The sequence below is a fragment of the Toxotes jaculatrix genome, chromosome 17 (genome assembly GCF_017976425.1).
Source record: "Toxotes jaculatrix isolate fToxJac2 chromosome 17, fToxJac2.pri, whole genome shotgun sequence".
Taxonomy (NCBI): Eukaryota; Metazoa; Chordata; class Actinopteri; family Toxotidae; genus Toxotes; species Toxotes jaculatrix.
In genome coordinates this window covers 19,988,493-20,013,276 of record NC_054410.1, presented here as the reverse complement: position 1 = coordinate 20,013,276, position 24,784 = coordinate 19,988,493, and the positions used below count along the sequence as shown (strand labels likewise).

At 40.1% G+C, this 24,784-nt stretch overlaps 2 protein-coding genes across 2 annotated transcripts in view; one reads left to right on the top strand and one right to left on the bottom strand.

Annotated features, from left to right (window-relative positions):
- The window catches only part of babam2 (BRISC and BRCA1 A complex member 2), a 66,175-nt gene extending 61,963 nt beyond the window's left edge, over positions 1-4,212 (bottom strand). Inside the window, exons 1-3 of the mRNA XM_041061211.1 lie at positions 4,115-4,212; positions 3,309-3,464; positions 2,024-2,100 (exon numbers count right to left, since the gene is read on the bottom strand). Of these exons, the coding sequence (XP_040917145.1) occupies positions 2,024-2,100; positions 3,309-3,445 (214 nt within the window). The 5' untranslated portion in view covers positions 3,446-3,464; positions 4,115-4,212. The remainder of the gene's footprint in view (positions 1-2,023; positions 2,101-3,308; positions 3,465-4,114) is intronic.
- Positions 4,213-4,424: 212 nt separating this feature from the next.
- The window catches only part of rbks (ribokinase), a 30,469-nt gene continuing 10,109 nt past the window's right edge, over positions 4,425-24,784 (top strand). The window contains exons 1-7 of the mRNA XM_041061517.1: positions 4,425-4,479; positions 6,634-6,695; positions 13,856-13,988; positions 15,036-15,099; positions 15,521-15,583; positions 16,421-16,585; positions 21,451-21,542. Of these exons, the coding sequence (XP_040917451.1) occupies positions 6,637-6,695; positions 13,856-13,988; positions 15,036-15,099; positions 15,521-15,583; positions 16,421-16,585; positions 21,451-21,542 (576 nt within the window). The 5' untranslated portion in view covers positions 4,425-4,479; positions 6,634-6,636. The remainder of the gene's footprint in view (positions 4,480-6,633; positions 6,696-13,855; positions 13,989-15,035; positions 15,100-15,520; positions 15,584-16,420; positions 16,586-21,450; positions 21,543-24,784) is intronic.

Below are 24,784 nucleotides of genomic sequence, written 5' to 3'. Positions count from 1 at the left end.
AACTGACAACAGATATACTGTACATGATAGTTTATTTCACCTTAAGGGTAAAAATAAGGTAGATTACATTGCTGAATCACAATAAACAAACCCTCGTTTTCACATAAAAGTTTATTTTTTCCTTTATTCCAGGTAAATCAATCCACCCATCATTATTCAAATGCTTTCCTAGAACAGCACTCAGCATTTACTAAAGGTAAAATACGTCCAAAAAAATACCAAAGACTGAAATCTCACCCTGCTATCACCCAGATGTTGACAGTCACTTTTACGTGTAACTCCACAACTGTGTTATTGTATATTCTTAAAACTTATATCTACACATTCCTCGAGTCTAACCACAAGATCCTGATATAGGTCACAACCATTTCTGCATGTGCAGATTTTTAGAGAATTTCGCAAATTAAGCAAATCCTACTTCCCCTAACAAGCCAAAGGTTTTTTCCAAGCTCAGGCACATTTGTACCAAACACCATCCACAGCCCAACAGGGTTTCAAGCACATACTCTACAGGAATTTAGCATGTCTCAGTGTTACCAGGCTGCTCGGGGCGCCATCGAACTGAAGCTTGTGGACACATTTTTATTGACATTTATGATTTAGACCTGCACATTAACCGGTTACTACGTTCCTTTGAAAACGTAGGCGTCTGTTCAAAGAAGTTATGAGTAATTCATCAATTGAGCCACGAAAAATCTGATTCACCAATCCAGCTTACAGATTTGGCTTGTGCCACCGACTGTATTTCTGTGGGTGGGAGTGGGTGAGAATATGGGTTGCATTTTGATAAATGAAAATGCGTGGAATGATAAGTGCTGTTGACTGTACAATCATATATTTTTACCAGCTTTGAGTATTTTGTATTCAACAGGTGAATCGGTTGTGTGACACAGTTTGAAAACCCCAAACACGGTCAATTCCAACAAAATGACAAATAAACTTTCTCTTCAAAGCCCTGAACTTCTAACTTGACTGGTGACAAATTAATTCCCTCATAAAACGGAGAGATAACGGATATTATGTTTTCAGCATGTGCGTGTACCGATGGGCCTGACATGGGTTTCCTGAGTCACCATAATTATACTTAAAAACATTTAGTGCTGCTGCACATCGGGCACTTCTGGAGGCATTCTCATAAGGGAAAGTCTCTGATGTGGGGGCTTGATCCAGAAGTGAGAGACAGTTCCAGTAAAAGTTCAGTGGCACAAACAACATCATGTTACTGGTATCATTTCACTGATTAAACATCACCATCATCAGAAAAATATTCATCTTGTTTTTGTAGTTAAGGAATTCCTGTGGGTGCTTTTGGTCTTACTGCTCACTAAGTTGCTAAGCAATTCCAAAACATTCCTATGTTTGGTTAATTATGTATTTTATTCAAGTGATACAGATTGTTTATTTGGTATTTTTATGGACCACCAGTTTCCTTTCAGCTTCTGTGCATAGGTCCAAGTACTGGGATAAAAAAAAAGTGAGCTGAATTTGTGTTTTGAATATGTTTACATGATTTCACATTATACACTGGTGTTGGTGACGTGAGCTGGTGTCGACCTGAAGCCACCTCTTATCTTTAAACTAGCCTATGGTGAGAAAGAAGAGGATCTCTCACAACTAATCAAGGTTGGCTGAACACGTTTTATCTGAAATTAAATTAATTCAGCTCTGACATTCTCTTTGCAAAGTACAGGCCCATTGCTCTAGACAATAAATTAATAAACCAGAGTGCAGCAGAAAATCTGTAAATTGAAATGCCGTCAGCGCTTCCATTTCAGAGCACAGAGAACAAACAAACGTATGGACAAGATGGAGTTAAACTGCACTAAACTGTTCAGTCACCATCATTACATTTGTAACCGTATACAAGCCTGATCTTAAGACTGTAGAGAACCTTAGCAAACCCAGACTTCCTTATGTACAACTACAGCTTCGTGACAGCCAAAGTAAATATCAGTGGCTATTTATTCAACCAACATCAGAGGCTAAACTTGTCTATTTAATTTGAAAATGGCAAATTACTTACATTTTAGAGTTTCTCCAGCGTAGGGGATGTGAAGTTTGAAGCGGTCACAGGAAGGACCAGGAGTCAGAGATGTACATCTGAACATGGGGGTTAATGAAAACGACAAGGAAAGGTCAGCAGGCACAGTCAGTCTTGAATATTAAAAGCAAGCAAACATCCACAAGGTTTATAATTAATTAAATAACAACATGATTCAATACTACGCAGACTTAACAATGTGTTCTTCATAGCGCCAATCAACTGCTTTCTTTTTATGTCAAATCTTTTTTACACATCCGTCAGTTTAAAGCCTTTTGTGATGACGAACATGAATACAACATTAAGTTAAAATGATCATTAAACCTGGTGTTTCTATTTTCAGATGAGTAAGACTGAAGTTACTTTTAAAGCCACTGTCAGAATATCTGAATAATTTGATAGATTCTAAACATTGACAGTTTATTTATAAGCACTCATACATTTAAACTTATCTAAATAATTTTTATCTGACCTAGTCACCAGTCAAAATGTGTTGAGTTGTTCCTGCAAGCAACAGTCAGTCTAACAAATCTCCCCTCTCCTTCAACTTCATACAGACTAATACAGACATACTCACTAATTTGTCATGAAAAGCAACCACCACTGTTACAACTACACTTCACCTGGAGTTTGACAGGCAAGGAAACACAATTTATTTAGACAGGGCATTTCATTATAAGGACTGATATCCACTGAAAAGCATCCTCGTGTCATTCACAGCTGCCATAACAGGAACAAACTGTAACACAGCCGTCAGAATATGTCAATATCTGTGATGTTGTTGTAGAAAACATATATTACTCCCAAGGAGCGTTTTGGCAGAATCATTGCAGATAAAATCCAAACACCTAACTTAACATTATGTTGAATGCAATGCAATTGGTAAGCTAGAGCTAAAATTATATTTTATAGAACTTTTTTAAAATCAGTTTAAATGTCTCACTCTGCATTATTAGGCCAATCTTACATGAATTCAGCAACTGTGAATCCGTGTTATTACAATCACACCAAAAAAACAAACAAACAAACAAACAAACAAAAAACATATTTAGAATTGGATTCTTTAACCTATGGTGTTATCCACTAGACTCATCTTTTGCTATATTGAGGAGCAGTAAGGTTATCACTCACAGAAAAACTACCTGCTACTCCCACTTTACGACTCTTAACATAATTTCATGTTTACAGGGTTTGCCTTACATGTCACCCATCTCATTCATAACATTTGAGTGGATCATGTGTCTTTTGGTGCAGAGCTGCACCTCACCCGGTTTTGAGGTCTGTGACACGGAGACAGTTTGTGGAGTCCAGTCCCACACGGCCGTTCCTCACTACGCTGCACAGCAAGGGCCGCAATTCAGGCGAGATCCGGTGCAGTGCAACCTCAGGGGACATGTTATTCATTTTCTCCACTCTGAAGTGTCTGTGGAGATACAACAATGCGTTTCTGTGAAATGCTTTCACACACAACCTTATCTTACAAAGTAAAACAATGTATTCCTGCTAAGCGTTCAAAAGACGTGAGCTACATCACGCTCGTTTTCATCTGTCATTTCCTGGTGTCATGGAAATTTTTGTATGCGCGTCAGAACCAGTTTCCTATTATAAGATTTTGGCTTTCTGGCGCAAGTTATGTCTGTGTTTAAAGTATGTTTATTCACCTCAATATTCTTGGAAGTATAGGTTTAAACTAAAACCACCTAACTGTTAAGAACCAAGAAGTATCATGGGTTGGCAAATTCAGCTATAACACTGTTTGTAACCTGTCCCGCATCCTAAAATGCCCTGTAGACTGACCACATTGAATGGAAAACAAGTAATGTAGTGCCACCATAAGCTGACGCCCTGCACTTCGGTTAGCGTTAACTGTTACATTCAGTAGTTGGGGGGAATTAATCTGTACACTGGTTTATTTCAGGATGTCAGTGTTCGTAAACTTAGTCTCGTTAGCCACGGCTAGCTTACCATCGACTGATGCATCAATTTGCCTGAATTTGAACGTTTAGCTTTCTCGAAATATAACCTGTTCGTTATTGTCAATTTAAATACATCAGAAGGAGTGTGTTAGAGTACCTGAAAGAGCTGAAAATCGGATAATTTGAGCGTTAACTCCAATATTTACTTCATGCTCTCAGAGTTTCCGGTACATGTTGTTTGGGTCCTTTTGATAGCCCCGTACATAGCCGTCTACTGTAATGCCTGTAAGCACAATGAATGCGTTCATTCCCAAAGACAAATTTCTCGGTGATATTTTACTGATAAAGCATATTTCGTTTAATTTAATTATACCTAAACCATTTAAAGCAAAACTAAATGGGTATACACTGATTCATTGACAACTACGGGTCTGGCAAAAACTACAATGATATGCAGCCGTATGTACATTGACCGTCACATGTCTGTAGTGTCCTTTCTGCAAGACCAAATTTGGAATTCAGGTAATTACTGTAGCGATTTATTTAACAACACTTTGTCTCAACATGCATTATTTCACCTAACCTTTCATCAGATTAAGACGGGTTATATTCCCTTTGAGTTTTTTGGGGCATTTTATTCCACAGTGTTCCCATTATTTCCAGAGTTGGGAAGAATATTTGGCTACTCCCATGGATGTTTTAAAGTTAGCTTGCTATTTCTAGTTTATTACATTGTGACTTTGACAGCAATAGATGTGTTATTTGCACAATAAGCATATTACATGTCACGTACTGTATTACTACTAACATTAGAGCATATCTTACAGGTAAATACATCAACAATTTAACATCAAGTGTTTTTTTTATATATATAGTGACATAGTGAAACAGTGACAATATAGTGACAATATAGTAAATGATTTCAACTTTCAGCATGACACAGTGTAGAACTGACAGGGTGCATAGCTGCTTGGCATTTATTTCCCTGTATTAATCTTAACACTTCAAAAAATACCTCTCAGACTGAAAAACATTCAAGGTGTAATGTGATTTACCAGCTGAAACGTGTTGGTTTTGTGCAAACTAAATAACTCTTACTAAAAAAAAAAAGCAAAGCGATGACAATGTCATAAAAATTGTCTCAGTGCGACCAGTAAGACCAGTGGTGTTTCTACTGAGAGCAGCTGGACTGATTCACAACTGGGAAATTCCACCGTCATGGGGGTGATTCAGAACAACCCTCAAAGCACCCAGTAGAAACAGCAACAGTAAAATATGCTCAGCTGGCCTTTCATCTAATCATTATTGGTGTAATTCAATCAGTGACATAAGGGTTTGACTTATTAGTTACACATTAAGTTACAGCTTAGTCTTCTATTGTTAGATGGTTTGGAAAATATGACACTGGAAATAAAGTAAGTCTTTTACAAACTGGGTGGGAGTGTGTGTTTCAGGGGGGTGGGGGTGGAATGACAGTAAAAGATTATAGTCATTATCTAAACTTCTGAAAAACATTTTTTAAACATAAATGGTCATATCGTTGTAATAACAATCATTATCCAGTTGAGCTTTGACTGTGTAACTAGACATAGGCAAAATATGTAATCTTACAAGTTTTTTTTTTTTTTTAAATGATTCCAACAACATTCTCATCTGGATTTTGCTTACAGCTCACTCTAAACTGTTTAACCCACTGTGTGCAATGTTGATTTGCATTTAGATTAAAGTGTTTGAATGTATAACATTCATTTCAGAACATACTATGCTCAATTAGTCCCAAAAATGTGTGTTCGGACTGTTAAATCATCACTTTATTCATTCATTTGGCATGTATAGTGTTCTGCCTGAGGCTGGGTGGAACCTTTTGTTAAGCTGTAGTTAATGTGTAATGATTAAACACATTTTACATTAAGCTTTACAAACACTTCAGGTTGGTCAGCTAATGTATGGTAATTCAATTTCAAATTCAACAAGCAAGGGAGATTTTTAAGAGGGCTCTCTGCTGTTTCAAGTGGTCGGACGATGCAGATCTCCTAATGTCCTCCTCCAGTGGAGATGTGGAGGGTTCTAGGCTCACTCTTCATGCCTGCAGAGGGAAGACAATATGCTGCGAGATGTAGGAGAGTGAATTGAGCCATCCTACAGCCAGCGGCCAGGCTTTCCAAGTCTTCCACTGCCTAGGAAGAGATTTGAAGAGATTAACACACTAGCATTAGCTCTGATACAAGCTGAGGATTGAATTAATTAAAGACTTTGCTGGGCTGCGGTGTGTTCACGTGGTGTAGCATTGAAATACCCCCACCCTTCTCCACCCCCAATAAGACTGGAATCTATCCAACTCAGCCAGCGATGAATGCTCTATTTTTACCTTCTTCCTTGTTTCAGTTGAGCTCATGCTAATGTGGGAGATAAATAATATCAAGTGATTTTTGTTTGGAGGCTGTTGGGAAACTAGTTTACATATTTTGCCTGAAATGCCCCTAAGGGGTCTGCTATGCTTTAGATTTTGTCCTCGTTTATGAATAGGTTTTACAGGAAAGGCTGGACGAATGTTGAGAAATTCAAGAATCTCCTAAATCACCATCACATAATTTAAATGAAAAATCTCTGAGACATTTCATGCCCAGAAATGAGTGTTGTTCCTATAGAACTGACATAAATGTGTGTCTTAATCAGACCATGACCGAAGAGGCCTTTGATGTGATGGTGGTCGGCTCCTGTATGACTGACTTGGTGAGGTGAGTAAGTTTAGCCCTTATTTAACCTTGCTTACCAAATTCCTACTGGCGAGTGAAGCAAGTTGTGTCTGTACTTTCTGTAATTGCCATGAATCAACATTATATTTGACCTTATATTGACAGAGCTGATTACAAAACCTCTAGCTAAATCTGGTTCAGGAAACTCCTCTGCTTCCTCAGGTGGGCCCAACAGGAAGCAGCACATTGGACAAATTTTCATTGCCATATTAGGACGTGTTTCAGAAATGTGAAGCAGTGTTTCTCAACCTTTGGGTCAGGGCCCCATGTGGCACTGCACTGGGCTAGAAGGGATTGCTAAGACTGTTTGATGTGTATCTTTTTAATATTATATTATTTAAAAAAAAAAACATTATAAACCATTCAGCCGTCTTTCAACCCAGTGGTTCCCAATAAATGCGTGGGGACCTTCCAAGGGGTCCCTATGTCTCTAAAAATAAATAGTCCAAGAAGGAAAAGTCAAAATGATTACAAATCATGTCCACACAATGTCATATGTGATGTGAGACATTTTTTTCATTTTAAGGACCACAACTCAAAAAAAGGTCGGAAATCACAGTTTTAACTAATACAGTTTCACTACCATTGATTTATAGTGGTGGTCCAATCATGACCTTAGCAACTGTAACTAAGCACAGCAGACCGGTCAAAATTTGGACTTCTCCACATTTTAAAGCAGCGTGCATGTAGCTGTTGAGTGGCACTCGACATTTATAGAGTGTGGAGGGTGGTATCATTTTTTCTAACATTTCCCAAAACAAAAACACACAATCAAATATGTAAGGAATGGCATAACTTGTGTTCATCTGCTCTAGGATAAGCTGCAACTGGTAATAAGCTAATTATCTTACTACCTACAGTAGTAAGCCAAGTGTTATTTCCAAAGCCAAGACACACATGGTTAACTAATGAGCTGTAGCTGTAGCTTGCTAGCCACAGCTGATAAAATTTGCCATTTCAGGCAGCAAAATTAAGTTAAGGAACTCTGTCTGAAATCAGTGTTTCAAAAATGACTAAGAATTTTAAGTGGTAAATCTGCCATTATCATTGTAAACTGTATTATGTCCTGTACAGGACCGGAAATCGCAACAGGCAAAGCAACTGTAAGAGGGATAGGATGTGGTGAACTGTCTTTGTCTTTGTTCAAAACATAATTTCCCTATATTATTATTAACCACCACCACAGTCACCATTTTCCTTCAAGGATTTTATTTTGACATGCAGGCTTGTGGAAAATATGGCGTATGGGCTCAGGGGTGTTTTCCATCATGGCTTGAAATTGGCTGCACAGTCCTGTATACACAAGAATAGAGGAAGTGGTCTAAAGTTAGATAATGCCACTGCATTTTCAGTCCTTGTCCTAAAAGCTCAAAATGTCATAGAGAATGTCTGTGGTCTAACAGTGCTTGGTCCAAAAGCTTTTAGGCCATTTGGCAATAATTGTAGGCGGACTTCAGGTTCTAGTCCAAATCTTTTGAATTTGAAAACACTTACTGTCAGTCATACAAATCGTTTTTCAGGAAACACAAGCTGTTATTCTAAGACATTAAAACTGATTAATTACCGCTGCAGCTTGTAAACCAAATAATTGATCTAGTCATCGACAGATGGTGCAGATGTGACCATCGCATGACCCGGTTTCAAAGATTCAAAGTGTGCAGATGATCTGGTATAATTACTGCTTACTAAAATGTCAGTGTTGCATCATCCTTATACGTGGTGAAATGTGTTGAGCCAAGTAGGATCCATTCCCACAAATCATTAGTCATCAACTCCAGCACAATGGGTTAGTTGAAAACACTTTGTCACCCTCATTTACCATAACCTTTGGGAGGCGAGGAATGACACAATCTCAAAAGCCACATAAAGTAAATGCAGTGTCAGAAGTCTTTATGGGCTCCAGCCAAATAAATGTCTTCATGTCAACACGAAGAAACATGTTTGTTTAGCTTGTGTTACAGTTTTGTGTTATGGTCTTTTTTTTTTTTTTTTTTTGTGTGAAATCGGACAAAATAACTCTCACCTGGGTGCCAGCAAGTGGAGATCTGGATATGCTACCTCAATCTGTGCTGCTAAGAGAAAGGTTTGTGTGGCTTTTGTAAAAGTGCACACTCCAGTTCAAGATGTCACATTTTAGTTGTCGCTCAAACTGTTCCACAAGTCCCCACTTATCAAAAACATATGGCGTCTCCTACTGGGGTTTCTTTTGCTTTATTTTGTTGCTCATTAGCAATTCAACCAATGACTTTCTGCTTTGAAGGGCAGGAGTTGTCAATTAAGACTCTAATAAGCTAACGGGAAATGGCCTGTTTTTGCAGAGCATGTGTGTGTGTGTGTGTGTGTATGCGTGCGTGTCGGGTTGGGTCTTTTTGGATGGAGGTCAGAATGCGGATAGGGGAGGGTGGTTGGAATACATTCACAGCCCTTCAAAGTGATATGCATGGCTTTGAAGTTAGAAATCCAGTTGTCTTGAACAGCCAGTGTTTGGGTGGCAGTACAATTGACTGACAGACTGGCACACATTTACACATACACACACTCACGTTCTGCCTCTCTCTGCCTCTGTGTTGCGATACAAACGCACAAATGTAACGTAGTTACAATGTTTTCTGTAGTGCTTTGTTATAAATGTATCAGTCAAGGCTGTGGAGCGCACTGTGCTGCTGTTTTACAGCATGTTGTTTGGTAGTAAAAGGCAATGTTTAATTATCTACTATCTGCAGTCCACAAAGAGGTGGAGCAGAGCTGTTCAGGCTTTTAACCCATTCTCAAAGCCATACAGTGCCCCCTACTGCCACAGCTTACTGAGAGGCCACACTTTCCACCTGCTCATTGAAACATGAGTTTCCCAAATTGTGGAACATAAACAAAATTTCCCACCGGATTGTTTCTATTAAAGCAGAGTAATCACACATTTATTTGATGTTTTTCTTTGAACGGTCGTAATCCCAAGAATCTCAGAGTTTGGTTGGAGCTAGAGGGGTGTCTGTTCACTGACTCATATTTCTTTGTGTAACTCTTTCTCATAAGATTCCACACAGAGCATAATCTTGGTTAGTAACAAGTAGTGAATGAACAGAAAATTATTCCGCAGCAAGATTGACAATTGATAAACCTTTACATTTTTTAAAACAAAAATGGAAAGAATTTATTGGTCTCAGCCTCTTAGATGCAAATATTTCCTGCCTTTCTGACTCTTCAGTGACAGTAAACCAACTATCTTTGGGTTTAGGATTGTAAGCTGGAAAAAAAACAAGACGTCTGAAAACATTTCCATGGGCTCTGGGAACTTAAGGTTTCTATTTTTTACCATTTGCTGACATTTTACAGACCAAATAATTAACCAGTTAATCAAGAAAATTATCCGTTGATTAATGAATAATGAAAATGGAGGTTAGTTGCAGCCCTAGTTACCATTATTACTGTAGCTGCAGTGTTTTACTCCTAAAAGTTCACTTATGTTGACATATCTGCTGCTATGTTAGGACAGTGGCTTCCAGTGTTTTCCCCCATGATCCCTTAAAATGAACGGATTGCAACCCTTAGTCTGTATTTCTTCTGCAGTAGAATTTTTCTGTATCATAAGAGATCTGTCTGACAAGCTTTAATGTAAAGGGAAAAAAACATGAAACAAAGCTATGATGTTGATGATGTTGAGCACCAACGAATTCAGACTCTGAATAGGTTGGCAAGTGGCTGATTATATCCTCTATCCTCTGACCATCGAGGGAATAATAGCAACATGCACATGGCTCCAGCAAATGCTCTGACCACACAAAAATAAACGCCCACGTCCTACTCTGACTCTGACACTGCACCTCTTGTTAGCAAAGCAACTCACAGTGTCCATGAAAGGTATGCCGTCTTTACTCGACCTGTTCTTTAAGTCCCTTCACCTTGTCATGATTTATTGGAGCTTCAGCGACAGAGACCTTTCATGGACCAGGAAAATTATACAGGATCAGAACAAACTGTTTCCTCTTAATGGTGCATAGACCAAACTTTTGGTTAATTTTGATTAATACAGACAAAACCTTGGGCTCACTCTGTGCATTTTATTTTGCAAGTGATAAGTTCACTTTGGTGGTTGTGCTTGGAACCAGAAAGACAAGCTCTAGTTCAAACTTTGAAAAACAGCATTTCACTTTGTTTTTGCCCATGTCTACTTCCCCTTGCTGCTCACCAACATCTGAGGAATGACTTTAATAGAGACGGAGGTGAGGGAAATGAGAGCCAGTCTTAAAGCAAACACTTCACGTCACTGAACACCTGCTTTGGCCTTTTGGTTCCGTGGGAGAAAACGCACTGAGGTTGCACTTTAGCACATAACTGCCCTGTTTGTTTGGTGCACTCACCACAGACAACAATAGCCAAGTGTCTCTGTGGGCATGAAGAAGCGTGGGTGGGTTTATTTAAGAATTTGGAAATCTGTTTATCTTACCTGCCAGTTATCCGGCTTCAGGTGGCTGTCGGCCAAATGTGGAGTCATTAGGTTAAAACTTTATGTTGACAGCGTTTTTATTATTGACAAAGGTTTGTGCTCGTCAGTTTTCAGCATTTTTTGAATATCTTGTCATGAGCATTCAAGTGTCAAGACCAACCGTGGCACACAACAGATCAGTTTTTTGGACATGTTTATAAAATAGGAAGGCAGAACATTGGCTACCGACCTGTGCAAGAAGGACAGAAAATTTCTTCTCCTTATATGAAAGTGGACTTCCTATTAGTCAGGTTCTGGCATCATGCAGTACAATAATAAGAGAACTAAAGAAGAGAGGCAGAGGAACTGGTATATTAGTAAAACATTAGATAAAATAGAACTTATTATCACGATGAATAAAAAGTGTGGAAAATCATAAAAATAATAGTTTGGCATTTTAGGAAATGCACATGGCGTCTTTGCTGAGTGTTACATGAGAAGATGTATATAACTTTCTTGTCTGTCCATTGAGTATTAAGCTAGATCCACAATTAGCTTAGCTTAGCTGATCTTAGCTTAGTTGATCTTAGCTCAGTTGATCTCAGCTCAGTTGATTTTAGTTTATCTTAGCTTTGCATAGTTTTTACATTTCTGTTTTATTTACAAATTAACCAAACCAAATATTTTGTGTTTATTGGTGACCCGTCTCATAAACATGTTATATCTTGTTTGTTTGGTCCATATGAAAACCAAAGCAAATAAACAGCACATTGTGGTTTTATGGGTGGTTATGTGTCTGACTGTCTCTTGTCTGGACTTCCTGGAGTTTTGTCATCATTGTGAGCCTTGCAACCTCAGGCTTGTATTAGACAAGTAAGATATCATGTGTGAATCACTGATTCACACATGATATCTTAGGTGCTGCTATTTACTTATTTGTTACTTTGCCAATCTAGAGGTTTCACCCAGTTTTAAGCCTTTGTGCTAAGCTAAGCTAGGCTAACCAGCTGCTGGCAGTACTCATATTTACCATACAGACATAAGAGCGGTATCAAACTGGTTTTTTTTTTAAACTTTGTAATAGAAATGCATTGAATGAGCAGCAGGTTGTTAGTCTTTCATATCAGATGTCTTGTGAGGGATGGATTTTCATAATGTGTTTGCTGTATTTTTGCAATATATTTTTTCAGATATGTGTGTTGTGATTATTGTTGTGAGGTTTTCTGCCTTAAGTGTGTTTATTGGTTTTTACCCAACTGTTACCACACAGACTATCACCTTAGTGATATACTATATAAAGTATTTGTACATAGTAACTACTATAAAATTTTTTCTCCTGACAAAACATAGCCTGCTAACAAATTAGTAGAGTCAGTGTGCAAGCACTACTTTTCCCACCGAAAGTCACACAGCAGTGACACAGATGGGAAGAATTTAGTGAGACAGCTGCATCAAGAAGTAGAATAGGTAATGTGTGTGTCGAGGTAGGTGTGTGTTCGTGTGTATTTACATGTGTCTGACCTTTGTTCCGTTTCCTTCTCACCACATTTTAGCCTCACTGACCCTACATCCTGTTATAGCTTTGGGCATTTTAGTGTTTTCACACGCCGGTGTAAAAACAGCAGCATTTATAACAACCTCCAGTGTTTGCCACCAGCGTCTCAGTTACTGGAAATCCTGGGATTGAGTGAACTTACTGTAATAGCACACCTGCCACAAACACACTCACACACACACACACACACACACACACACACACACACACACACAAGCATAAAAAAGAACAACAACAGGGTGAAAAACAAGTTTATGACAACATTTTGCCATCCGCAAACCCTCTGGCCTCGGGCAGCTCTGGTCTGGGGCCAAACCACAGCATGCTGACGTACAGTATATAGCCGTCTGTAGTCTCTCTCTTCATGTTACTCATCACCCACCCTCGATCTGTGACCAGAGGAATCAGGAAAGACAGCTCCTCCTGAGGGCACCCACCTGTGGCATATCAACCTTGAGGGGAGGGGCAGAACTTTACCTAATCCTGATGACTCAGGCATTATTGGTGTGGCCAGTGTCAAGTTGAGACATCTGTGGGTTTTTCTGGTTGCATCATTTGCATGGGTACATCTGACTGAATGTCTAGGTAAAATATCTAGACTACTTTTTGGAGTGATGAAGCAATTTTGGACTTCATTTCCTGTCTGTGTTTTTAAAAACTGGTGTTGTGTTGGAGTGTGGAAAACAGGACAGGGGAAAAACAGGAGAAAAGTTTCCTTTGCCCAAACCAGAAAGGTTTGCATTTTGTTGACCCTTCTGTGGAAGACCTTCACATGACCAAAAGATGTAATCCTCTGAAGACTCCACAGAATCCTCTTGTTTGTGTTCTTTTGCACATGTTCCAGTGATAAATAAATAGCTTAACCAGGGAAGGATTTGGCCCTGAAGGGTTATCTTCACATTTTGACATCTCCCTTTACTCCTTGGTTTTAATGTAGAACACTAACAATGCCAAAAAAAAAGAAAACATTTTTTAAAGTTTGATGGAAATTTTGCGAACTTTTATCTGCTGTATGAAGAGACTGTTGAGGTGAAAAAAAGCTCATTATAATTTCAAAATCCAACCAAAGCTCTCTTTTAACGAGAACACTCATTTTTTGTTCAATAAATCCCATGAGGGTTTTTTTTTTGTGTGAATGCGTACTTCTAAAAACTGTTTTTTCTTCAGTCAGGCACCAAGGCTACCCAAAGCAGGGGAAACCATCCATGGTCACAAGTTCTTCATTGGCTTTGGAGGAAAAGGGGCCAACCAGTGCATACAGGCTGCCAGACTGGGGGTAAAAACCGCTATGGTCTGCAAGGTATGACGGCGCAATCAAGTTTACAGCCATAACTGTTGTTGTGCTGTATCAGTTTGTGTTACTGTGCACGATCTTTTAGATCCCAGCATGAAAATGTGCTTATCTCTAGAAGAAAAGGTACTTTTGTTTGTCCAACCTTTGGCTCTTCCACGTCTTACTCAGTACAAATAATAAACCATCAGCCACCATGGTCCACCAACTAGTTAACAACTCCCCAAAACCTTATATCTTCGTTCACACTTCAGTCATTTCACCACATCAACTCTCCATGCCTCATTTTCTCTTGATCAATACCATACCGCATGCATACGCCCACCCACGCTTGCGCGCCTTCAAACAAGCCTATTCCCATATCATACAACCCCGAGTCTCCAATCAGTAAGCTCAGTGTTGCCTTTCAACCTGAGCACTAAAGCACCGAAGCCCCACCTCTGTCAGAACAAAGAGGCCCGATCGATAACAACCCAGTGCGGGAGGAGCTCTCCGGGCATGGGGAGAACCCAAAAATAGACAACCCGGGCTTGTCAAAAACATCCAAGACAGAAGGCCGCTCTTCAAAGAGGATGGGGCCAAGCAGCCAATACCAGCCCAACCCACTATCACATTCAGCTAGAAGTGCCCCGCGTTTTGGCACGTTTTTTGGAAAGCGTGGGTTCGAAGTAGGCGCCTCGGGGCAAGGTGGGGACCCCTTCCACAACCCAAAGTAGCTACAGATGTGGACATCCCAGTGCGGATCAGGGGAAGAGTGGAAGGAGGGAAAGAAAACGAAAGCGAGGTGGGCATGAAGAGGCGTGAAGGCGGGGTTATCTTGTCTTCAAGGCTTGGCGCAGCTGGTCGTGTGTTTGCGCGTGTGTGCGTTTGTTGACTTTGTGTGTTCGTCTTTGCACATTTTCGGCGGCGGCACCATGCCAGTATGCTGGCAGGGCACAGGAAAATCCAACCCAACTGAGATTTGAGTATACCACTTTTCAAAAGTTGCCGCTAACCAAGTCTGACCTCGCTTGACACTCTCTTTGTTGTAATCGTTTTGCCTTCAATCTTTTCTAGGTTGGTAAAGACTTCTTTGGAGACAATTACATCCAGAATTTCAAGGACAATGGTGTACACACAGGTAAGATGGAGTAGTTTTTTGGTTTTTTTTGCTTTACATGCCAAATTGGTTCCCATTTCCATGGTGCTTGGTAGAAAGTTCACATTCAGAGCAAGGTTTTTTTTTAGTCTGTATTTTGTTGATTCGTATTAGTTACTGAAGGCTTTTGTTGCACTCAGTGCACATATCAGACTACAGATATTTGCGGCCAGTCTCATCATAGCCAAAAAACAGTGACCTGAGCCAGATCCACTGCATGGATTTAGCAGTGATTGCTGTTCTGACATTTTTGTTTTTCAGAGGTGTGTTTGATGAAAGTCGATCTCAATGTTTTGGCTATGCTGTCAAGACAGAAAAGCAACAAATTTGTTATTGCAGGAAAGGCAAATACTAGATGCTTTAAACTCTGTTGTGTACCTTTCATCTCTCCTCTCTGTCTCAGACTTTGTAGGTCAGACCTCTGACGCAGCCACTGGAGCTGCCTCCATCATTGTCAATGATGCAGGTAAATGCTTTTGCTGCTGCCGTATACTGTACTCTGTGAGCTGTAGAAACAGTCTTGTGCACACACAACCAAGAGAGCTATAAGTGCACTTTTTCAGGCTACTACTACTACACACACACACACACACACAGTACACCAATGTATTCACTACTACCATTGACTCACCACTGCTCAAGTGACTGTAATCACTGGATACACACACACACACACACACACACACACATTCACAAACATCACTAAACCATGCTGAGTATCCACAGGTTCCAGTTCCAGCTACAACAATATGCACATGCTATTTTGCTTTGTGTGAAAAGGCTAATTAAACCAAATGTGTTCAGCTATTTACTTAATAGATGAAAAGGAAAGTTCAAGGGAAAAAAGAAGATACATATCAAAACATTAGGGCTCATGTGTTTGACATTGGGTTCATTTGAAGTATTTTGAAGGTTACAATGTAATGACAAATGGACGGTATGCTTAAAGGATTAATAAGGCCTTTCAGCAAGCTCCTGAATGTCACAGTTCATTTGTAGCACATTTACAACTGACAGTGATTTTGTAACATGTAACAGATTAAGGCTACTTTAAGGCAGATGGTTTAGGCTACAGATGAGTCATTGAAGTCGTTCTCGCCACTGTACACATGCAGTATAATGCATACAAAGAGTGCGCTAAATACTAAATAATCCCCAAATTTCACTATACAGCAAGTCACCACAGTTTCGTGCATTGCAAAGCCCCAGTTTAATCCTAATTATGGACTCCCAGAGTTCCCATGGAGTCTTACAGTCATCTCATAGTGGTTGTTCACACGTCTCTTTTGGCGTCCACGGGCAGGTGAGAATGCCATTGTGATCGTGGCCGGTGCCAACATGCTGCTGGGCAGTGAGGAGCTGCAGAATGCTCTACCAGCCATTAGTCATGCAAAAGTGCTCGTGTGCCAGCTGGAGATCAGTCCGCAGACATCCTTGCAAGCACTACGCATGGCACAGGAGAACAAAGGTCAGTGAGTGTGTCTGTACTGTATGTGATGGTGTGTCCACAGTGCATGTGCAGGCCCTTCTGAAAACAGTGTTTTTAAAAAAACGTAAGTAAAAATGACAAAATGTTTGACAAAGTATTGTAATGCTGCACTTATAAAATGCAGAACAGGTGGTTAGTTTTGCTTTCCACTGTGGTTGTGTTTACCACCTATGGTTACTTTGGTCTTTAAAGACTCAGCCCTTTGTTTGACCACAGAAATTACACACATTTGTTTACATGTACAGTATATAGTATAGGAGTTAAACCTTTAGATAAAAAGTCATTTCATGTGTGCACGATCAGCTGACCAAAACTGGAATATACTGGAGAAAAACCCCCAAACAGCATCAGAAGATATTTTTTTTCTGTTAGGTTGTGTTTTCAAAGATTTGTCAAACAATTTGAGAGTGATCGCAGATTAAAATCCCGTTTTGATGGTTTGGTTGTTGGGTCACTCTTTGGTTTATATTTGGAACACATTCGACCTTTTAAGTGATACTCAAACTAAAGTCTTTCTGTAGAAACACTGTGGTTTTACAGTGGATCCTAACAGTGACGAAGGGAGAAAACGTGTCCAAAAAAAGTATCAAAATATCCATAGAAACTTCTCCGACCACTTCTGCAATACAATCCACTTCTCTGCCGGCCATCTGTGGGCTGAGTGTGTTCCAGACCCTCATATATTTGCCAAAATGTGACTAAATACACTGCTTCTGTCTTAATCCTCGTGCCTGACCCCGTTGAGCCTGCTCCTCTCTGGCCTGTGGAGCTGCTCTGTCCAAGCTCGCCCATCTTGACGCTGCACATTTTGTAAAACATAGCTAAACATAGATGCCGGACTAGGAGTTTTATTTGAGTTTATTGTCACGCGTTTAGTGATATGAAGAAAAAAAAAAATCCAAAAAACCTGATGACAGAATATTTGAGTGATGTGCCTGGCAGCCAATCAGTAACCTACTATAGGAATTTAGACCAACAAACAGGAAGCAGGAGAGGACACAGTGTAAGCTATGGTACAGCAGTTTTGACCAAAGTTTCAAGCAAGATAACTGGAAACAATTTATTTAACTATATTTTTGGGGACATTGGAATTCATTTTTACTTTGGAAAACTACTGGAATTCTTTCCACATGGTGTGAATTCAAGCCACTGTTTTCTCTGATGGCGCAGACACTAACATTTCACATCCATCTCTCATGTTTCATAGTCAAAAGATTCATTTTAGTATCACCTTAAATGCATGTCCAGGCAGCTGCTGTTCGGGAGAGTTTACATAGCCTCACTTTAAATATGGTTTTATACAACCAGCACATACCTCAAGATGATAAAACTACAATGTTATTTTGTAGTATAGGAAAATATGGTAGAGGATGGAGAAAATATTCTCCATCAAGCACCATGTCCGTGCACATTTCTAAAAGCCAATGGGATTCTGGTGATCTCTGTCGCTTCCTTCCCTCCATCTTTTTTTTTGTTTGGATAACCAGGTTACTGAGCCAATCATCTTTAACAGCATCCTATTATTAGAAGCCGTCCGCGTCATTCGAGACGTCTGGGGAGCCTCTCGCCTCTGTCATCAGGGCCTGTCGCTGGTAAACGCTCGCTGCAGGTCGCCAGAACGAAAGAGTCGCACCCATAACTGTGTTGCAGATGGGATACCCAGATGGCCTCGCCGAGCGCCACCCTCTTTCTCCGAGCCCCCCTCCTCACCGTGTCGATCGTACCACGGGATTAGGCTTGGCATGTGGTGCCAGGAGAGAGGCAAGGCGAGCGAAGACGCTTGGCAAGGATGCCACCTCAACATAGCTGCGGCAGAGCATTGCGTAAATGGAGTTCTCTGGAGAGAATGGGTGTTAATAGGTTTGGCGGCGAGGATTTAATGACACGGGGGTGAAGCGCCGCTCAAATTACGCAAATGTCACCATCGAGCCACACGTACTGTGGATGCCAGCTCTCAGAAACACTTGTCAAGATAAGCTATCAAGAAGAGTTTATTCTTCTTGCATGTAATTATCTGAGAAGAAATCATACAGTATGTAAATACATAATTTATTCTACCATTTAATGCAGAGGAGTTAATGGAATTAAATTAATTCCAAGGAAATGGTAGGAGTTGTGTAGTTTCACTCTTTCTTTCTTCTTCCGTCTTTACCCCGTCTTCCTCCCCCTCTTCCTTGTCTGAGCAAGAAGCCGCTTTTATATTTCTCACCAGATGCAATTAGAGCCTCTTAAAGCCCTTTCACATACTCACTGATGACTCATTTCTTTTGTGTGTGTGTGTGTGTGTGTGTGTGTGTGTGCGTGTGTGTGTGTGTGTGCGTGTAAGCATGTGTGAGTGATCTCTGTCTTACTCCATTTTCCCTCTGCCATTGTTTTCCATCCACCTTTCCTCTTAATTCAACCACAGTAACAGACGGCTGTAGGTTTCTGGACTGTTCTGGCAGCAAAACTGCGACCAGACTTTGAACCTCCAAGTAAAAAAGCCCAGAGTCATGACACACACACACACATGCACGCACGCACTCAGCCAGACGTGACTCAGTATGCACGCATCCCAGGATTACCACATCTGTCCCAGCAGCTGTGAGTCTGTATGTGTGTGTGTGTGTGTGTGTGTGTGTGTGTGTGTGTGTTTGTGTGGTTTCACTAACACCTGGAGAGCAAAACAAAGCAACTTGATACCAACACACTGGTTAATGTGACGTCTACAGTAGCAGCTCCTTGCATCAGAGAGGCAGATTTCTTCATGCATCAGTGTATTAGGGATTTTACACAGGCGCCTCTCTTGTGCATATTGATTGATCTTCCATCCTCAGCAGTCTTATTGCATGTATACTTCCTGAGCCCTGGGACTATCCAGCTAACATCAGCACTGAAGTTACACGCTTGACGCAAACACCGTGGTCATGCCACAGATGGCAGCTAAGGGAGGAGATTGTGAAAGTCAGACGTCAGACTTCCTGCCAGTTCTGCCCATGGCCATAAATAATAATAATAATAATAATAATAATAATATGATTATTGACAATAGTCAACAGCAAAACAGCAGCATGAGTAAGGCTTTTACATGATTCACTGATACTTTCTCTATTTATCTTTTTGATGTGACACGCAGTCCATGGTTAGCTCTTCACTTGATATTGTGACTTATGGCTGCCTGTGAAAGCCAGCGAATTAACTCCACATATGTTTTGACAGTTACTCCAATTTAACAGCATAATCAAACCTACATAATCAGCACAGTGTTTTACGTGTGTCCAGCTGTTCCTCTGAAGGACACTGTGAAACTGCGACAAGAAGGAAAGACTGCCTAATGCTCTTCAGCAGTCGGAGGAAGATGCATTGATTATTGCGTGAATAAAAAGATTTTTTTATATCGATGCATTGATAAAAATACAGTTTTAACCTCTTCATTAGCGCAGAGACAATAAAGGCGTGACTGTTGTGCGGTTGTTCGCAACGTTTCATCATCCTTGTAAGTGGTGAAGATGGTAAGAAATGCAGGAAGTATTTCAAAGATGCAGAGCAGATATGGAAGGTAAAAAAAGGCCAGGGGGAAGACAGAGACACTTCCTTTTTATGCAAAACTGAGGCATCACATTTCAGAGATGTCGCACTTGTCTTGGAAACCAAAACGATGGAAACTGAGGAGAAATTCAGTTAACACAGAAAGAGAGAGGGAGAGAGAGAGAGAGAGAGAGAGGGAAGAAGAGTTGGAAAGAGCCCAGTGTCACTTTTTGTGACATGGCCTTGGCTCGTGTGAGTGTACATATAGTACAGTATGAGTGTGTGTGTGTGCATGTGTGTGTGTTACAAAAGAGAGAGCAAGATTATTTCCACTTTTACTCGCGAGCAGCCCAGTATCCACCTCAAAGCGCCAGGTGGCCAAAGCCCTGCACAAACCCACGCAGCTGCTCTCTTATGTGCCCACGCAAACACACACACACACACACACATACACACACAGACATACATACACGCAGCAACTAGGCACACAGTTTTGCAAAACAGACTTTGATGTCACCAACGCTGAACATATATTTCAATCACACACACACGCAGACACACACACTCACACACTTTCACAAGGCTTTATTTTGTACACAGAGATATCAGAATTAATCGCTTCGTCAAGCTGGGCTTATCCTCACACATACACAGAAATCATGGTATTAGATGCATTAATGCTCTGTGCTCATGAATATGCATAAGACAGTGATGTGCAACACGTACAGAGGATTACTTATGACAAACACTCTTGCTCTCTCTCTCGCGCACGCTCTCGCTCTCTTGCGCTCCTTAACATACACAGAAAGGGTCACAACTCATCTCACCCACACACTGACACACATATATAGGGTTATGTGCCTCATGCTTTATCTTCTCCGCACACACAATTCTGGAACTGCAGGGGTTACATGGTACTACACAAAGGTACAGGATGTGAGGCTGTTTATACCATCCTTCCCTTTTTTTTTTTCTTTCTTTTTTTTTTTTTTTAAACTGTGGTGTTCTTTTTCCAGGGAGTGCTAATTTAATCGTTTAAAAGGTTTCTTTTTATAGCAGTTTATCCACTTGAGCTTTGCCTGCAAGAGCAATCCCCAGCGGTAGCCCCAATAGCCTTTGTTCTTATATTGCAAGTTTAATTAAGGTAATGTCAGACCCTGACAGTGAAGCTTAGTAAATGGAAAAGAAACATCACACAACTGTAAAATGTGTCACTGAGAGACATTGTCAAAATGATGCCGTTTTAAAAGCAAGCTGACAACTATAACCGGGTTTATTATTGAAAACAATTATATTTTTTTTTAACTCTTGGATTAAAGCCTGGTTTCTTTTTACAGTAAAGACAATATTCAACCCAGCGCCGGCCATTCCTGACTTGGATCCAGATTTCTACAGAGTCTCTGATGTGTTTTGCTGTAATGAGTCTGAGGTGATGAATCACACACTCACACACACATACACAGCTCACAGTGTTTATCACAGCAGCATTTATGCATCCTCACACAATACCCCTGCCTTCCTCACACATGCACACACTCACATTTACAAGGAAGCAAAGAGGAAACTGAAATCAGTCCTACACAGCAAAATTGTGGTTATTCACCCGACCAACTTTTGGTTCTCGCACATATTTGGGGCAGATTTACCGCTAAAGGTTTTTGAAACAGTGGGTTCATGGTTTCGTTCAGAGGTACACAAAGGCGAGCTTCACATTCTTCACCAGCAGCCGTTAATTTTGCGGTCTGAGATGGCAATTGTTCTGTTGGAGTGTGAACTTCAGAGGACAGAGCAGACAGGTTAATTAACTCCTGATAATTAAAATCAACAGATGTTGCAGTTTACAATGTGCTCAGTCAACGCTCAGTAACACTGGATGACTTGTTGTGAGGCCCTGAGTGAGGGACGGGTAGAAGTATTTCCTCTTTTCTGTGAGAGGTAAAGATCAGAGGTTGGAGATGTTGTGAGCGCCTACACACACACAGACACACACACACACACCTTTTCACAGTTTTTTAACTCTACCTCCTGGGTCATGACCCCCACTGGCACATCAATAACCTCACTGTAGCCTTTAGCCATACATGTAAACTCTCTGGTATGAAGGACAGAATAGGTCCCTTTCTCCACCCTGTTACGGTAAAAAATTGGTGTCAAGGCACTTTGCGTTTTGACTGGCAGTTGATGACTGATGAGCGACGGGGGGCATGAATAGATGGGAATCGTAGTAAAAACAACAGGGCAGATGTGCTCTTTGGCTGAGTCAGCCTCCCCCTCGGGGATAAAGTAGATGTGAGTTTGCCTGTGAGCCTCTATTTGATGTGGTGATGCAGGGTGGAGAGACACTGTAGCCAGGTGTGGGGGACATGAAAGGGAGAGTTGACGAAAGCACAACATGTCCTCTCGCTCTCTCTCTCTCTCTCTCTCTCTCTCTCTCTCTCTCTCTCTCTCTCTCTCTTTGTTTTTTTTTGTTTTTTTTTTAAGGCGTCAGGTCATGGAGGTACAGTCATGTTATACATTATGTAGTATGCAGGCGTGGAAAGAGCACCAAAACAGCCCACTCTGTGACAGGTACTTGTACTCTGACTGAAATCTGACAAAGTAAATTAAAAATAAATAGATAAATATGCTATACATACAGTATTGTTTTTAAATATATATTTGATGTATATTTTAGGGAGTCAATAGGCTTTTTAATTTTATACAGTTCAATTAATATTGGATCCCAAAAATGAAGTCACTGCTTCATCAAAATATATATAAAAAAACCTTTATAATCAGGTTCATAATTCAAAATAAAACCAAAATGTATTGAACACTCTCTATTTTTTCCTTTCATGTTTATTGCCCCTGTCCTCATTTTAATCATTTGAAGTTTGTTCAGCTTAGAAACACAAGTTCCCCTGCTGCCTCAAAAATATGAGTTAACTGAACTTAGTTTAAATAGTTTGTTCAACATCATTTTATTAGTTTAAGTAAAACTGACTGAGTTAAGTTAACTGAACTCAGGAAAACAAGTTCAAAAACACTTAGATATTAAGTTGAGTCAACAGTTGAGTCACAGAGAAAGTCATTGCACACAGATTCTCACTTTCTACATTTCACATGAAGAACCTATGACAGCAGCTGTATTTAATATTCATTTAATGCAGATTTGTTTTGGACTGAATTAAAAATGGTTTTTAAACTGCAGTTGATCAATGTTTTATATAAGTTTTAAGCTAGATTTGCAGTTTAATGGAATTTTTTTTTTTTATTGGTAAAAACTGCTTACAGGTGGTCTAAAGCCTGTAAATGAGAAAAAATATTTTATATTACTATTTCTTTTAATTATATGTACATATAATCATATAATATATTTTGTGACTGGATGTTCTGTTGTTGCAGTGGTCTCTGGAATTTATGTTTTCTTCTCTTTACACAGCTGTGTACTTTTGAGTCTTTTTAAATTTACTGATGCGTTAATGGAATTTCACGTTGTTGGTGCAGATGATTCAGCAGGAAGAGTGTCCTGTCCCTGCATTTTGGAAATGTTGTAACTCCCGGTCATGTGACACGATAAAAATTATATTATTATGCCCACTTTCCAACTCTATCTATGATTTAATGCAAATAAAGACCTGACAAGATTTATTATGAGTAATTGTGAAAAGACAATAGACCAATGTAAAAGACACTGGTCAAGATTTATGCAGAAAGCAACTAATTAGAAAAAGCCTGTAAAAGTACCAGCACAAAATAGTTACTGACAGTTATAGACAGTGACAAGAAATTCTTTGTGTGATAAAAATGAAAAGAATTCAAAATTCAAGATCTAAACTTTTTTAAAAGCAAAAATAAAAACTCCCAGTTAAAAATCTTAATATATAAAATGACTGTTTCTTTCCACCCTTTAGCTATGTGCCTAAATATATACATATTCACCCCCCATGTCAACAGCTTTATGCTGCATATGCTTTTTAAAAAAATAGAATAGGTTCACCTTTGTGTGTGTGTGTGTGTGTGTGTGTGTGTGTGTGTGTGTGTGTGTGTGTGTGTGTGTGTGTGTGTGATAAGCACACAGACAACAAGAGAGACATAATTCAACTTTCTCATATTCTTGCACACAGAGGGAGGCAGATTGATTCCCTGCACTGGTGTGAAGCTGATGACTAACAAAACAGCTCTTTTTCTCTTTTGGCATCCGACAGCACTGGGGTGGCTGTGGGCTCTAAAAGCACAGATACACCCCGCGGTTTATTTTTGAACTGTCCAGGGTCATTGTTTACTTTGACTGATCACGAAAGCAGAGGGGGGATCGTATCCTCAGACCCCTATTCAATACCACTGTCAGCCGTGTCTTGACCCTCTCATGTGGGCTCATAGCTAGCACACATTCTGTACAGGTGTGTGTATGTGTGCGCTTGTGTGTGGTCTCACTGTACTTGGCGTGGGGGGTGGGGGGCTTAAAGATGACAAAGTGCAGGCACTCTTTGATCCTCAGCCCACATACTATGCTGAAGTGCTTTATAGTGAGGGAAATTATCTTTGATGTCCACCTGAGGACCTCACGTGCCAAAATGGATCCACATTTTTGTCATCCACAGATCTGAGAGGTTCTCACACACTTTCATAGGAGCATGATGGCAACATAAAGAAACAAGGATTGTGTTTTTGCTTGTCTGTTTTTGTCAT